Source organism: Canis lupus, chromosome 32, assembly GCF_011100685.1.
Source record: "Canis lupus familiaris isolate Mischka breed German Shepherd chromosome 32, alternate assembly UU_Cfam_GSD_1.0, whole genome shotgun sequence".
NCBI lineage: Eukaryota > Metazoa > Chordata > Mammalia > Carnivora > Canidae > Canis > Canis lupus.
This window is the reverse complement of record NC_049253.1, coordinates 39465121-39481798: the sequence shown is the minus strand read 5'-3', so window position 1 is coordinate 39481798 and position 16678 is coordinate 39465121. Positions and strand designations below refer to the sequence as shown.

Sequence of the window (16678 nt, the reverse complement as noted above, 5' to 3'; positions counted from 1 at the left end):
CTACAGACCATACCTCAGAGATGTAAGGATGATTCAACATTTATAAATCAATCAGTGTGACACACATTAACAAAATGAAGGGGAAAATCATATTATCATTTAAATAGATGTAAAAAAGACGTGACAAAATTCAATATCCATTCATAATAAAAACTTGCAATAAAGTGAGTATAGAGGGAACATCCCTCAACATAATGAAGGCCATTTATGAACAGCCCACAGCTAACCTTACAAAGCAAGGGGCAATCCTCTTGGATCCCCTCCATTCTTGGGAGCTTTGCGCTCTCAATAATCTCTGCTTTACTTTCACTCAGTTGGGAAAAAAACAACAGCAGCAAATAAGACAAGGATGCTCATTCCTTTTTTTTTTTTTTTTTTAAAGATTTATTCATTTATGTGAGAGAGAACATGCATGAGCAGTGTGGGGGCAGAGGGAGAGGGAGACAAGCAGACTCCGCACTAAGTGCAGAGCTCAGTGTAGGGCTTGATCCCAGGACCCTGAAATCATGACCTGAGCTGAAACCAAGGGTCAGGCATTTAACTGACTGAGCCACCCAAGTCCCCCAAGGATGCCCACTCTTGTCATTTTTATTCAACATAATGTTGAAGTCTTAAACACAGTCAAGAAAAATATAAAAGACATCAAATTGGAGAGAAAGAAGGAAGATTATCACTCTGAAGATGACATATTTTATATATAGCAAACCTTAAAGACTCCTCCTAAAAACGGTTAAAACTAGTAAATTCAGTAAAATTATAGAATATAGATTCAGTATACAGAGGGGTTCCTTGGTGGCTGAGTCAGTCAAGCATCCAACTCTTGATTCTGGCTCAGGTCATGATATTAGGATCCTGGGTTCCAGCCTCGAGTTGGGCTCTGTGCTCAGAGAGGAGTGTGCTTTAGGGTTTCTCTCCTCTTCCCTTTGCCCCTCCACCTGCCCAGTCTTGCTCTTTAAAAAAAAAAAAAAAAATGTCTTTCAAAGTCAATATATAGAAAAATATGTTGCATTTCTACACACCAATAACAAACTATCAAAGAAAAATTAAGGGGGCACCTGGGTGGCTCAGTTGGTTAAGTTTTGGCTCTGTCATGATGTCAGGGTTGTGAGATGGAGCCCTGCATCCGATCAGGCTCTGCACTCAGTGGGGAGTCTGCGATTCTCTCTTCTCTCCCTCAGCCCCTCCCCCACTCACATTTTTTTTCTCTTTCTCTCAAATCTTTTAAAAAAGGAAAAATTAAGAAAATAATCCCCATATGCAGTTGCATTAAAATGAGTAGAATAAGGGGATCCCTGGGTGGCTCAGCGGTTTGGTGCCTGCCTTCGGCCCGGGGCGTGATCCTGGAGACCCGGGATGGAGTCCATGTTGGACTCCTTGCATGGAGCCTGCTTCTCCCTCTGCCTGTGTCCCTGCCCCTCTCTCTCTCTCTCTCTCTCTCATGAATAAATGAATAAAAATCTTAAAAAAAAAAAAGGAGTTGAATACTAGGAATATAACCAAGGAGGAGAATGACTTCTCAGTACAGACTGGGATGGATGCTCATGGATTGGAAGAATTCAAATGTTGAAATGTCCATACTATCCATAGCAATCTATAGATTCAAGGCAACCTTTATCAAAATTCCAATGACATTTTTCACAGAAATAGAACAAGCAATTTTAAAATTTGGGTAGAACCACAAAAGACCCCAGATAGCCTAAGCAGTCTTGAGAAAGAACAACAAAGTATGAGGCTCCCTGTTTTCAGACCATATTACAAAACTATAGTAATCAAACTAGTATGGTATCGGCATAAAATAAAACAGACAACGGGGGCACCTAGATGGCTCAGTTACTTGAGCATCCAACTCTTGATCTCAGCTCAGGTCTTGATCTCAGGATCATGAGTTCAAGTCTCACATTGAGCTCCATGCTGGATGTGGAGCCTACTTAAAAAACAACTGGGACACCTCAGTCGTTGTTGGTGGCTCAATGTCATTTAAGTGACTGCCTCTGGCTCAGGTCATGATCCTGGGATCCTGGAATTGAGCCTCATGTCGAGCACCCTGCTCATCAGAGTCTGCTTCTATTCTCCTTCTCATCCTCCCCCCCTGCTCTTGCTTGCTGTCTCTCTCTCTCCGAAATGAATAAATAAATCTTTAAGAAAACAGTAAAAACCAAAAACCAGACACACAGATCAGTGGAACAGAATAGAGATCCCAGAAATAAATATGTATATGGTAATTTAATTTAGACGAAGGCACCAAGAATATACAATGGGAGAAGGACAATCTCTTTAATAAATGGTGTTGGGAAAACTGGACAGCAACATGCAAAAGAATGAAACTGGATCACATTCTTAGGTCATACACAAAAATTAGCTCAAAATGGATTAAAAATTTGAATTAAAACATGAAACTTTAAAAACTGGAAGAAAACACAAGGAGTAATCTCCTTGTCATCAATCTTGGCAGTAATTTTTGGATTTGACACCAAAAACAAAGGCAACAAAAACAAAAATAAACAATTGGAATTATATCAAACTAAAAAGTTCCTGCAAGCAAAGGAAACCAGTAACAAAATGAAAAGGCAGCCTTACTGAATGGGAGAAAAATATTTGTAAATCATATATCTGAGAAGGAGTTAATATCCAAAATATGTGAAGAACTCCTATAACTCAATAGTAAAAAAAATAAACCAATTTTAAAAATGAACAGAGACTCTGAATAGACATTTTTCCAAAGAAGGCATACAGAAGGTTAATGGGGATGTGAAAAGATCTTCAAAGTCCCTAATCAGGGAAATGCAAGTGAAAACCACAGTAAGCTATTACATCACTCCTGTTAGAATGGCTATTATAAAAAAGAACAAAGGGGTTGTTGGCCTGCAAGGGGAAAAATACCAAGCGTAAGGATGTGGAAAAGGGGACCTTTGTACCCTGTTGGTGGTAGTATATATTGGAGAAACCACTATGGAAAAAATAGAACTACCGCAGCCCAGGTGGCTCAGCGGTTTAGTGCCGCCTTCAGCCCAGGGCTTGATCCTGGAGACCAGGGAGTCCCACATTGGGCTCCCTGCATGGAGCCTGCTTCTCCTTCTGTCTGTGTCTCTGCCTCTCTCTGTGTGTCTCTCATGAATAAATAAAATCTTAAAAAAAAAAAAAAAAAAAAAAAAGAACTACCGTATAATCCCACAGTTTCACTTCTGGGTATTTATATGAAGAAAACACTTAAATGACATTACAACATTATTTATGGTAGCCAAGATATGAAAACAACTTAAGTGTCCATCATAAACAAAATGTGTGTGTGTGTATGTGTGTGTATACACACACGTATACATATATATAAATAAAATGGAATATTATCAGCCAAAAAAGGATGAAACCATGCCATTTGTGAGAACATGGATAGACCTTGAGGGCAGTATGGTAAATGAAATACGTCAAAAACAAAAACATCTTATGATCTCAATTATATGTGGAATCTTTAAAAATTTTTTTTTGAAATGCAACTCATGGATACAGAGAACAGATCAGTGGTTGCTGTAGTTGGAGGTTCAGAGGGGTGAGTAAAATGGGTAAAGGGAGTCAAAAGATAGAAATTTTCAGTTATAAAATAAATATCATTGGGATATCAGGTACAACATAGTGATTGTAGGTAATAAAACCACATTGCATATTTGAAAGTTAAGAGAGTGAGTCTTAAAAGTTATCGCACACAAAAACTTGTATGGTGACAAATGTTAACTAGATTTATTATGGTGATCATTTTGTAAGATATAAATATCAAAACATTATATTGTACACCAGAATCTGATATGTTGTATGTTAATTATGCCTCAATTTTTAAAAATTAAAAACTGAAGTAAAACAAATGGAGCAAAAGTATATTGAAAATAAATAAGCTCAGACTTACCTTGAACTTCATGCGGTGTTTGTTACATGCTTTTTGGTAGATTTCATCTTGTGTGAAACATAGACAAATCTGGTAGGTTTTAGTGCCAAAGACAGGAAAATCCCGCTGCCCAATTCACTATAGGCTCACACGCCTGAGACTTAAAAGAAGGTCAGTGTGAACATAATACCTGAAAATATGGGCAAGCCCTCTTTTTTCTTTCTGACCAAACTTTTTCTTTTTAATGATGCTATTGCTGGGAGTCTATTTAGTATGTTAAGTTGTATCTTAAACTGCTTAGCCAGCGAGGTTGGAAGGAAGTTAGAGGTTTTGAAGGCTGAAGATTAGAGATGGATTTGTAAAACTGGGTGTACTTTAATATTTAAAATACTTAGTTGAGTAAAAATGTATGTATATATCTACATATACAGAGGAAAATACACAGAAGCATATAGTTTGGTGAATTTTCATAAACTGAATATATCAGTATAATCAACACTCAGAACCAAACCAGAACCTGAATAGCATCCCAGATACTCTCCTTGTCCCCCTTCCAGTTATTATATCCTACTCAGAGTAACCAGTATTCTGACTCTAATGCTATATATGTGTTTTGTTTGATTTTGTTCATGATATATGAATTAAATCATGCAGTATATACATGTCCTCTTCTTTTGCTCAAAAATATTTTAAGATTTATCCACATTTCTTATATATGGTTAGAGTTTATTAGTGCTACACAAAATTCCATTGTATGAATATAACAATGTATCCATTCTGTCCTTAGGCATTTGGATGGTTTCCATTTGGGGGCTAATATACATTGTGTATCATCGAAATATTAATGTACTTTGATACATAAATATTAATGTACTTTGAGCATAAATTTCCTACGACATTTCACAGTTTTTTATCTATAGTGGGGCGGTGGTGTTGTGCGAAGCCCTGAACCACCTGGACTGTGCCGTGCAGCAGTTTGGGCTGGACAAATCTGTTTTTGACAAGGAGATTCAGATGCTGCTCACAGCTATGGAAGATAAAAGCCCCCACCTGACCATTTCCCACCTACTCTGGATCAACAGAGTACAGGATCAGGGGTGTGCTTACCTGATGGGGAACATCTCAAGTAATCTCACAAAGGCTTCTCAATGGTCACAGTGAGCCTTACTTCTCCTAGCACACCCTGTCCTGTAGACTGTAATACACGGTGGTGGGGGTTGTGATTTCAGGCCTGTCGCTTTACAGTGTCCTAGTGATATGACTGTGTATGTACCATTGTGCCTAAGCCCCCAGCCCCACCTTTAAAATTCCCATCTTACCTTGCAGTAGTTAGAGGAACACATTAAATGGATAAATACTCTGGGGGAAAAAAAAGTTTCACAGTTTTTTATCCATAGTGAACTCTTAAGTATTCTTCAATGTTGCAATCTATGTATTTACTCTGTGTACCTTACTCAAATGAGAGCTGTAGTTGCAGGTATTATGAAATCCTTCCCTTCTTAATGTCCTCACTGGACTTTTTCTAAAACTCAGATTTTTAACATCTATTTTGGTTAAGTATGCATAGTGATACGTTTTATCAGATCGTGAGTGCTTTTTATTGCTGTTTTACTTGCTTTTGCATCCCAGCAGCTGGCACAGTACCTGAAAAATAGTATGCTGGTTGAGTGAATGGTGATAGTCATCATCATTGCCAGAGATTAACACAGCAAGTCACCTTAGCTATGTGAACCATCTAGTTAGGGTAAAGTCTTTGCTTTACTTTGACATCTCAGAGTCAAAGGGTTAGGAATGGGAGGTGATCACTCTCTAAGAAGCTTATGACAGGGCTCAGAATTGAACACGCTGTGTGTTAGAGGGAATTGCTGTGGCTTTACAAGCCTCTTGGAGATTTCATGTGTTAACAGCAGTGATTCCAAAGCATGGTGTGGGGGCCAGATATAAATAGCAGAACACAAATGGGGTAATGTGCCACTGCCAAGCTACTGCTGGGGGTGTTTATAAAAAGAAAAGCATTCCCTTCTCAGCTCTCACTGTCAACAACCTCTCATCCTGAAGACACGCTTACCACAACTGAGAGAGTGGGGGGACAGTTTGAGACCTAGCATCACTTAAACCTCCTCCACAGGCAGAAAAGCCAGGTAAACATTTTGACTTATTTACACTCAGACTACGGAAGTAAAGAATTTACAGAAAACCCTGATTCAGAGCTTGCTTGGCAATTACTGCCTCGTGATAGTTCTCTGTCAAGTATTACATTTCAAATCTTTTTTAGAAAGTAAAGTTTAACACAAAAGTAGCATTGTAGTTGTATATTTTAGTATCTCTAGTGAAAGAAACTGCTGAGTAAAGATGGGAATGTGGGGCCCGAAAGGGAACTCTTCCTTTGCACTGTGCTGTCCCAAAAGGGAACTCTTCCTTTGCACTGTGCTGTTCATTCTTATTTGCAGATGCCAGAATATGATGATTGGTAGGATAAAGTAGATTTCAGTTCCAGTAATGTCAACTTTGTTGTAGGTATGTGGAAGGAACCAACCTTTAGTTGAATCTGTTAATGGCTGTGGGACAGCTTCAGCTCTTGAGGGCCTCTTAACCTCCTTTCAGTCTCCTAAATATTGGGACAAGTATTGGACCTTTGTCCAATAGAGTCGTATAATCTTATTAGAATTACTGCCTACCCAATTTTTTCTTATTTTCATTCCTGCCATCAGAAATGTATGCAAGACACTTGTTTTATACTTGGGCTTCTCTTGAATGTGAATATTTGGGGGATGGAGCACCTTTGGTTAACCCTCTGGTTAGAACCACTGCTGGTCTCATCATTCCCTCCATCCTATCCAGATGGGTGTGACTTAGTTTGTAAAAAAAAGATAAAAGAATGAATTATGTGCATGGACAATAATTACTGAAGAATTTTTGGAAACTGGGAGCTAGGAGACCACCAGTCTGAAATGGTTGGTTTTTAATTTGTGTTATTTTATGTGTATGCTGAGGAGAAATTTAGAGATAGAAGGAAAATGTGATTCCCAGTGACTCTCTGTGGTGGGAGGGACAACATGGCTGGAGGAGAATGGAATTGGACAGATTGAATCTTGAGCAATTTGCTGAAGTTCTCTGAGCTTTTGTTTCCCTATCTGTAGTATGAGGATGTTAGATTACCAGATAAAATCTAATGGCCCTTCCAGCCATTGGAAATTTATTGATAATCACTTCCTGACCATCATGATACCCACTCTCATTCTGAATGAAAATACATATAGTGTGTCATCCTGCTCTACTTCCCTAAACTACTTTTTTAAGACTGCTAAATTGGAATTTCCTCATTTTAATTTAGAAGAGAAAAATGAAGACAGGACATTTTGTTATGGTCACCATGCTGCTGGCAGCTATGATTCTAATGGACATTTTCCAGGTAATGTTGGGAATGGGAAGTATGTAGTCATTGGAATGGGAACTCTTGATATAATGTTGCCTGAGGCATCTGTGTGGGTTGATGTTGGAAATGAGAGCAGATAAAATAGACTAGGTAAATTAGTTTTATAGAAGTAGTTTTTATCTTTTCATTTTACACTTTAGAGACAGGCTAACTGTAGAAAGTTGAAAAGATTAAAATTAAGCAAACAGAGGAAAGTAAAAATCATCCACAGTCCCTCCACTCAGAGGGAAAGACTTAATGTTAGTGTATAGTTTCCTTGGCTTTTTTCTGTGTCTGTGTGTGTGTGTGTGTGTGTGCAATTTAGAAAAATGGGTTCACACTGTCCAAAGTATTTTTTTTACTTTGCTTTTTAAGTTACTTCTGTACCATAAATGTCTCTATCTTTAAGTATTCTTAAAATACGTATTTTATCCAAATAATACAACACTGCAGTGTTCGGTATGTGTATTTTATTGAACTATATAATGACCATCTTCTCATATCCAGTGTTTTTTTTTTCTGATAAAACTTTTATGATTTTATTTTTTATGATTGAATCTTTAAACTTTGTGACATATTTTTATGTAAAATATGAGCCAGGTGTCTCATTTGATTTCTTTCCCCACAATGTTAAGTGTCACTTCACTACTGAATATTTGTCCACTGATTTGAAGTGCCTTCTTTGAAATATGTTAAGTTCTTAAAATTGTATTTTTGAATTTAATATTCTGACCCCTTGTCTGTGGAATCATTGCATATTCTGTTGCCTGTACTATAGTATGATTTTTTAAAAAGATTTTATTTATTCACAAGAGACACAGAGAGAGGCAGAGACACAAGCAGAGGGAGAAGCAGGCTCCCCATGGGAAGCCTGATAACAAGACTCGATCCCAAGAGCCTGGGATCGTGACCTCAGCCAAAGGCAGACACTCAACCACTGAGCCACCCAGGCATCCCTGCAGTATGATTTTTAAAAATGAGGTATAGTTCACATGTCATAAAGAAAAAATCACCATTTTATATAATTCAGTGGTTTTCATAAATTGACTGTGTTGTACAACCATCACCACTATTCGTTACAGAACATTCCCATCACCCCCAAAAGAAGCCCTGTAGCTATCAGCAGTCAGTCCCAATTCCCTCTTCCCTGCATCCCATGCAACCATTTTTTTAAAGAGATTTTATTTATTTATTCATGAGAAACACAGAGAGGCAGAGACACGGGCAGAGGGAGAAGTAGGAAGCCCTATGTGGGACTCGATCCCAGAACCCCAGGATCATGCCCTGAGCCAAAGGCAGATACTCAACCACTGAGCCACCCAGGCGTCCCTCCCCTACCAACCATTAATCTACTTCCTGTTTCAATGGATTTGTGTATTCTAGATATTTCACTTGAATGGAACCATACCGTATCTGACCCTTTGTGTGGCTTCTTTCACTTAGTGTATTGTTTACAAGGTTCAACCATGTTGTAGCATATACTAGTACTTCATTACTTATTAGAGCTGAATAATATTCCATTATATGGTTATGCCACATTTTATTTATCCATTTATTAATTTTCTTCAAAGATTTTATTTGAGAGAGAGAGAAAGAGCATGAGCAGGAGGCAGGCAGAGGGAGAAAGGAAGCAGACTTCCTGCTGAGCAGGGAGCTTGATGCAGGGTTCAATCCCAGGACCCCTAGATCATGACCAGAGCAGACTGAGGCAGATACTAAACCGACTGAGCCACCCAGGCACCCCTATCCATTTATAGATTGATGGACATTTGGATTCTCACTTTTTTTTTTTAAAGGAATGAATAATCCTGCTCTGAACTTTCATGTACAGATTATTATGTGAACATGTTTTCAGTTCTCTTGGGTATATACCTAATTTCTGTTATGTGGTAACTTTATGTTTTAATATTGGAGGAACTTCCAAACTGTATTCCACAGGGGCTGCGCCATTTTATATTCGCACCAGCAATGTACGAGGGTTTAGTTTCTCTACATCCTCGCCAACAATTACCTTCCATTTTTCCCCTTATGATTATAGCCATTGTAATGGGTGTGAAGTGATATCTCATTGTGGTTTTGATATGCATTTTTACATTATGCATATCAAAGTCTTTTGTAACATAATTTTCATGTGTGTTCTTTGAATGTTCCATTATTTGTTTAACCAATTTATTTTCATGAACATTCAGATAATTTCACATTTTTTGGTTATATTTTTGTAATAAATTTTTAATAATTAAATTTCTTTAGCATTGGCTTTTGTTTCAGTGGATAAAACAGAGGATGAAAATATAAGCAGTGTTTTCCCCTAGCCTTTTGGACAGTCCCTAAATATCCATTCAGTTTTCCCTGAATGGTGGCGGCATTTGTGAACTTTTTCACTGCTCAAGGCACTCACTGTACAGAACACACAATCAGCTGTGGCTTTGGGCCAGAAAGACTGAATGCCTAAAATTAGACTGGTGGAGACTGGTTAGAGGCATAGGGAAAAGATAGGAATATGCTGGATAGGATATGATGTGACTGTGATACGATGTGACTCAGATATGATGTGAGGAATGTGGGAGGTGGTTTCAGAGTGTTACGTCATATAATACCTTGAAGTCTGGAAGATGAATCAGGTATCATTGGCCAAGATACACCATGGTACATTCTGTGCTGCAGAGGAAAGTGCATTTCTTGGCTAGGAAATGACAATGATTTAATCTCCTGAAGCTCAGATTCCCATTTCAGGAAACTGACCTACAGACCCAGGAGTTCAGGGGTCTCAGTGACTTCCCCAGCAGAATATTCTGTGACTGGTAGTAAAGATAGTTTCTCATGCTGGCACAGTTTCTTCATTTGTAGAATGATGTTACGAACTGTCTGTCCAAGCTTTCGTAATAGTTGTTAGGAGGAGAAAATTAGTCTTTTGGAAGTGCTACATAAATCTCAATGAACTTTATCATTGGACATTTTGTTTAAGAAGATAGACTCTGGGGCCAGATTGCCTGTCTTCAAATCTTGATTTCAGACAAGTTACTTAGTCTGTCTTAGTTTGCTCATCCTTAAAAAAAGGGACTAATATTACTTACCACACAGAGTTGCCATGAGGATTAAATGAATTCATTAATATATAGAAACACTTAGCACTTAGCATACAGAAGACACCCTGGAGAACTTTGTTAGTTCTCAGTGATGCAATGGCCACAAGAGGGTGACTGAGAAGAAGATACCTAGGAAAACTAAAAAATGAATAGATGATGGTGTGTAAGGACCAGGTTGTTGATAGCTGTTGTAGGCAGTAGGATAATAAGTTTGGTCTTAGACTATTAACAGTTGATAAGTTTGGTCTAAGACTATTAACAGTTGAAAAGTCTTTGTGCAATTCAAATGAACTTAGTAAGTAGACAGTTGATGATACAGGTCTGGCACTTACAAGGACAGGTCAGAGGTATTTAGATAATTGATCCTATGGACATGTATATAATTGCCTAAGGGCAGAGTTGAAAGTTAAAAAATAAGAAGCCTTGAGAAACTCCACCACTTAATGGCCAGGAGAGTATGTTGCATCTTCAAAGGAACCTAAGAGATGTTCCCCTTAGCGAGAGCTGTTTGAGTGGAGGAATGTATGTCGGAAGCTGATTGGAGAGGATTGAATAGGAGTAGAAATGAAATGGAGATAGGAAGGTGGATGTTTCTTTCAAGAAGGTTTTGAGGGGGAGAAGAAAGGAAGCAGATAGTTATCCTGGGATACTTACTTTGCTTTTTTAAGTTGATTTTCTCTCTCTCCCTGCTTCTCTCTCCCTGCCACACACAATGTCACTCACACACACACACTTTTTAAGAATCATTCATGCAGGGGAAAAAACAATCATTCACACAGAGGCTGGAACTCTACCAGCTTCTGGCTAATAATTTATAGTTTCCAGCTGAGGTCTCCTGCTTAGGTAGCAGTTTAGGCAGCCAATGTACAATTACAAGTATAAAATAGTGGAAAGAGAAAGCAGTGAAGGCATTGTCCTTTTATTTGTAGAAACCCTTAAATGGTGTCCCAGGGCAGATTTGCTCATACTGTGTTTTCATCCATAGGCCAGAGTAGAGGGTTCTTATTTTATAGGATTTCTATTCCTTTAGTGCCTACAGTTCTTGGTCAGCCCACTTGAAAGAATGAGGCAGACCAGACTAAGAGTGGTGGACAGCAAAGCAAAGTTTATTGAGTGATAGTACAAAGCTCCTGAAAAAGGAGGAGAGACCCAAGAGGGTTGTCACCAGAGTTTCTAAGTCTGGAAGCTTATATGAGCTTGTTAGCCGCTGTTTTAATGTGATTGATCCTCCCAGTGCCTGTCATCCAATCAGGTTTTTATCATCTATTATGTGTGGAAGGGTGGCCAGCTCCTTCCAGGGTGCTGTAAAATCCTTTTAAGGGTAGTTTTCTTTGGGGTGGAGGGAGAGGCTTGTCCCTGCCTGCCTTTCTTCTGACTATCCTTCATTAATTTATTTCACTTGAATATTTTGTTTGGAATTCAAAAGGTAAATGTGACACAGATCTTGCTCTTGAGGAGCTTACAGTATAATACATGCATTCCTATCGTGGAATAATGAAGATAACCACAGCATGTTGAAGGCTTAATAGGTGGTAGGCAGTGTGGGTAAGGGCTTTGCATATATTCATTTTATCATTAGTTCTTTACAATAGTCCTGCAATTAAGATATTATTTCCTGTATCCTTATTTTTAGATGAAAAAAATTGAAGCTCAGAAATGTAAAGTAACTTTCTCATATCTAATTAGTATCTAGTTATGGAATTCGAACCCAGATCTGTCTGGCTCCAAGCTAATGCTGATTATATATTACACAACCATATGTATATGTATAATATATATATATATATATATAATTTAAAGATACATTAGGCCTTTCTCGTTGTATGTAACAGAAACAAAACTCAAACTAGTTCAGGCAAATAGGGAATTTATTGATTCTTATGACTGAGGTAGAATATAGTCTTCAGGTACAGCTAGACCCATGGCCTTAACTAATGTCATCAGCGCCTTGTCTCTTGTCTCTCTCCCTTTCAGCTCTGCAAACCTTCCTTTGTTGGCTTTGTTTACAGATAGGATTCTCCATGGAACTAAAAGGACAACTGTTGGCTGCCCCAAGCCAATATTACTGTCAGAGCTTATGGTTGTAGAGGAAGAAAGCCTTATTTCTCTCCCCTGGGAGAGCTCTTGTTTTTAAACCTGCATCACTGGGGCACCTGGGTGGCTCAGTCAGCATCTGATTCTTGATTTCAGCTCAGGTCATGATCTCAGAGTTGTTAGATTGAGCCCTGCATGGGGCTCTCTCCTCTCCCAAGTGTGGAGCCTGCCTAAGATTCTTTTTCTCCCTCTCCCTATACCCCTCTTTCCCCACCTCCATCCCTGCTCACATGCTCTCTTGCACTTGCTCTCTCTCCACTCAAAAAAGCCCTGTGTCATTGCTTTTCATTGCAGTGGATGGTGCAGAATCAGTACCCAAACCACATGGACAAGGGTGGGGGGATCCTCAAAGAAAAAGAAATAATACTTACCATTACGTATTTATCATGTACAATATTTCACAGGATATTTCAGATTCATTGAGCAGTCTTAAGGGGTTGAAAAAATTAGATAAGAATATTGTTCAGAGTTCCAGGACTGCCACCCATTTCTTCAATTTCATGCTCCTTTCCTCTGCACCATAAAGTTCACATGAATGAGTTACAGTCATAATCATTCCCATACTTCTCACTGCTAACATTTGCTATTCCATACAAAAAGGTCACAGCTGAGAAAAGTTATCAGTAACAGTGGAATATACTTCCTACATAAAAATCATGTCCAAAGTTGGTTCTAAGCAAGGAAGAGTTTCTAGGCAGGGCATGAGAGGGTGGGGACAGTAAGGGAGAGAAAATGATATATACCAAATATCTTATTTCAAGAGTATTAATAATTTCCTTTTCCTTTTCTTTTCAAGATGAAGGCTGAAATGTTAAACATGGCAGATAATGCATTTGATGATGAATACCTGAAATGCACTGACAGGATGGAAGTCAAATATGTTCCCCAACTGCTGAAGGAGGAGAAAGCAAGCCATCAACTCTTGAAGAACGTGTGGGAAAATGCAGAAGCCAAATGGAAAGCCCAGAAGACTCACATCTTTCTCCCTATGAGTTTTAAAGATAACCATGGAATAGCACTGATGGCATATGTTTCTGAAGCTCAAAGACAGACTCCTTTTTACCATATGTTCAGTGAAGCTGTGAAGACGGCAGGCCTATCTCGAAAAGATTATATCTATGACTTCCAGTTCAAAGCTTTTCATTTTTATCTGACAAAAGCCCTTCAGTTGCTGAGACGACCTTGTGAGGACAGTTATAAAAATGCGGTGTATAGTATAAGCCAGGATACCTCATTTGCATTTGGAGGGCTAAATCAAGCCAGATTTGGCCATTTCACCTTGGCATATTCAGTCAAACCTCACGCTGCTGATGACCAACACATTCTGTTAACCATCCACACGTGCTTTGGTGTTGCCATTGAAAATTTTTTTGATAAAGAAAGTGAAAAAATTATTTTAATACCTCTGAATGAGATTTTTAATGTGTCGCAGGATGGGGCCAGCAATAACTTTATCCTTCAAAGCACAAACAAGACCTGCAGCCATTATGAGTGTGCATTTCTAGGTGGTAAGTATCTCTGTTCTGTCTCTGCTTATCTGAAGGGAAGGAGTGGAATCCTTAGCCCCAGGGAAAGGTCAGGAAAGAAACTGACAGATGTTTGAAAGAAAAAACATTGATGATGTTAGCTCCCTTCATATCATTTAGGGTTTTTTTTTCCTGTAATTTAATTTTGTCAGAATAATACATTTATAGCATTTTGGAACATTAAAGAAAGAAAATACTATAAGGCAGTGTTCTCAACTGGGCAATTTTGCCCTGCAAGGTCATTTGGCAGTAACTAGAATTTATAACTGTCACAGTTGTACTTAGTTGCCATGACTAGTCTCTAATGGGTAGAGGCCAAGGACACTGCTAAACAAAAGGCACAGAAACAGCCCCCACAACAAAGAAGTACCTGGCCCATAACTTTACTTATAAGGCTTACAATGAAAAATAGCAACTCCCTGCCCAACTGCTCTCTATCCTCAATTTTCACTCCTCAGTGGCATTCATTTTTAGTTTTTCAGCTAGTTTTTAGTAACATGCTTCAGCATGTTATTTCTTGATTTGAAATTTTTAGATGTCATCAGTTATATCATCAGTAACTCAGACTCTTTTGTCTCTCTGTTCCACCAGTCTTAGCATGTTGGGTTTATTGATTCATGTTTGCAGTGTGACTATTGGAGCTGCAGGTATCAATCCATGTTCAAGAAAAAGGGAAGTAGCATGGCAACTATATCTATTTGATCAGGAAAGTAAAAGCTTTCCCAGAAACTCCTAGTAGATTTCTGATTACATATCATTGATCAGAACTTGATAATCTATAGCTTGAAGAAGAAAGCTTGAAAAGGGGGTAATTAGCTTGTCCAACCTCTCTAGTGTAGACAAGGAGAAGGGAGTTAGAAATAGCTGTCATGTCAGTAAACCAAATCTACCTGATAACCACCACCCTATGTTCTTCCTTAGTATTTGTGCATCTCCACCTTCTCAATCTCCCAGTGTAATAACGACTGGTACCTTTTTATTTATTTATTTTTTAAGATTTTATTTATTTATTAGAGAGAGCATGAGCAGGGGTAAGGGGCAGAGGGAGAGGGAGCAGCAGACTTCCCACTGAGGAGGGAGCCTGATGTGGGGCTCCATCCCAGGACCCTAGGATCATGACCTTGAGCCAAAGGCAGACGCTTAACTGACTGAGCCACCCAGGTACCCCAAGACTGGTACCTTTTTAAATATCTCTTTTACGCCAGGATTATTAGTTATATGAGTTTTCTGTTTCCTTAGGTTTTTTTTATATCCCGTCAATAATTCATCCCCAAATCCTGAGAAATATAAATCTCCTCTTAGTACATTTAGACATATCAGATACTCTCTTTTTCTTCTTCTTCTTCTTTTTTTTTTTTTTTTTTTTTTTGTTAACAGAATAGACTCCTTCTGAATTCCCCCATCATACTGCTCTATGATATACTTTATAGGCCAGCTGAATATCCTAAAATCTCTCCTCACAACTGTAGAAACTTTCTTTTGTTTCTTCCCTGTGAAGAATCCACTATATCTTGAATTTTCTTCTCTTTCTTGAATTATTCCTTTGTTTGGCAGGGATAATGGGTTCTCTAAAAGTTTTTTTGAGAAAAGAGACATCGAGGGAAATTTTTAAGACTTTGCATGTCTGAAAGATCTACTTGTAGGCTTGAATAATAGTTTACATAGATTCGTATTTTTGTTTTAGAAATAATTTTCCTTGGAATTTTGGAGATATTCCTCCATCGTCTTCTGATTTCTGATGCTGCTGTTGAAGAAAAATGTGAAGCCATTCTGATTACTAAAACTTTGAATTAGACCTTACGTTTTCCTCTGGGTGGTTTTAGAATTTTTCTTTATCCCCAACGTTCTGAAATGATATGATATTGTGGCTTGGTGTATATGAGTGAAAGAATACCAAAACCCTTCCCCTTCTTCCTATGAAAATGGCCTCTTGTTGATCTTCTAGCACTGTCTCTCTATAAATCTACTGAAGGTAGTTTCCTTGTACCTGAGCTATCATTTTGGGAGCTAACGAACAGCCCTGGATTGCTATGAGGACTTGTGTTGAAGGGATATATCTGATGCTGCCCTTCTGCTAAATAGTGTGCTGTGTTCCTTGCCTTGCATTCCTCTGCAAAACTGAGTAAACTGGTGAGAGAAGAACCTTTTTGGGTCTTATGAATGTGACTGTCTAACTGAACCCAAAACCAGAGCTGCTGTTGAAGCAGAGTGGGTATTGCAATATGACCTCAGAAGTGGGATAGACTTTTAGACCTTGACTCATTATAACCAAGGCACTATGAGATTAAAAAGAACAGATAGAGAAATGCTGGCGAGACACCATGCCTGGGTGGGGGGCTGATCCACTTATGATTTAGTGGCAGAAGTGTTGTGGCAGCAGCGCTTCAGGCACAAAATTTAGGGAAGGTCCTTACTCTCAGAGTCCTACACTTGTACCATCTGCAAAATTGCATGATTTTAAGAGTGAGTGCCTTTATAAATTTTGCCCTCGTAGGCACCTCATTTGCCTTACCGCAGTTCTGGACCTGAGTTGCAAGTAAATGAAACTGTTCACCTTGAGAGGGCAGATGAGGACTGAAGTGAATAAATTTGTATTGAGAGGAAAAGTGCCCATTCTCCTCACCAACCATATAGTGGACCTGACCAAAATCCAAGCCGGTTAGAGTTGGCTTATACAGCTGTG

At 38.6% G+C, this 16678-nt stretch overlaps 1 protein-coding gene across 12 annotated transcripts in view; it reads left to right on the top strand.

Annotated features, from left to right (window-relative positions):
- ART3 (ADP-ribosyltransferase 3 (inactive)) overlaps positions 1-16678 on the top strand; it is a 180777-nt gene that overhangs the window by 147089 nt on the left and 17010 nt on the right. For 11 of the 12 annotated variants that reach the window (XM_038582415.1, XM_038582417.1, XM_038582412.1 and 8 more), the window contains 2 exons: positions 7209-7286; positions 13266-13977. In XM_038582415.1, the coding sequence (XP_038438343.1) occupies positions 7218-7286; positions 13266-13977 (781 nt within the window). In that variant the 5' untranslated portion in view covers positions 7209-7217. Of the gene's footprint in view, positions 1-5857; positions 6016-7208; positions 7287-13265; positions 13978-16678 lie in introns of those variants that run through there. The other variant, XM_038582414.1, reaches the window with a different exon arrangement.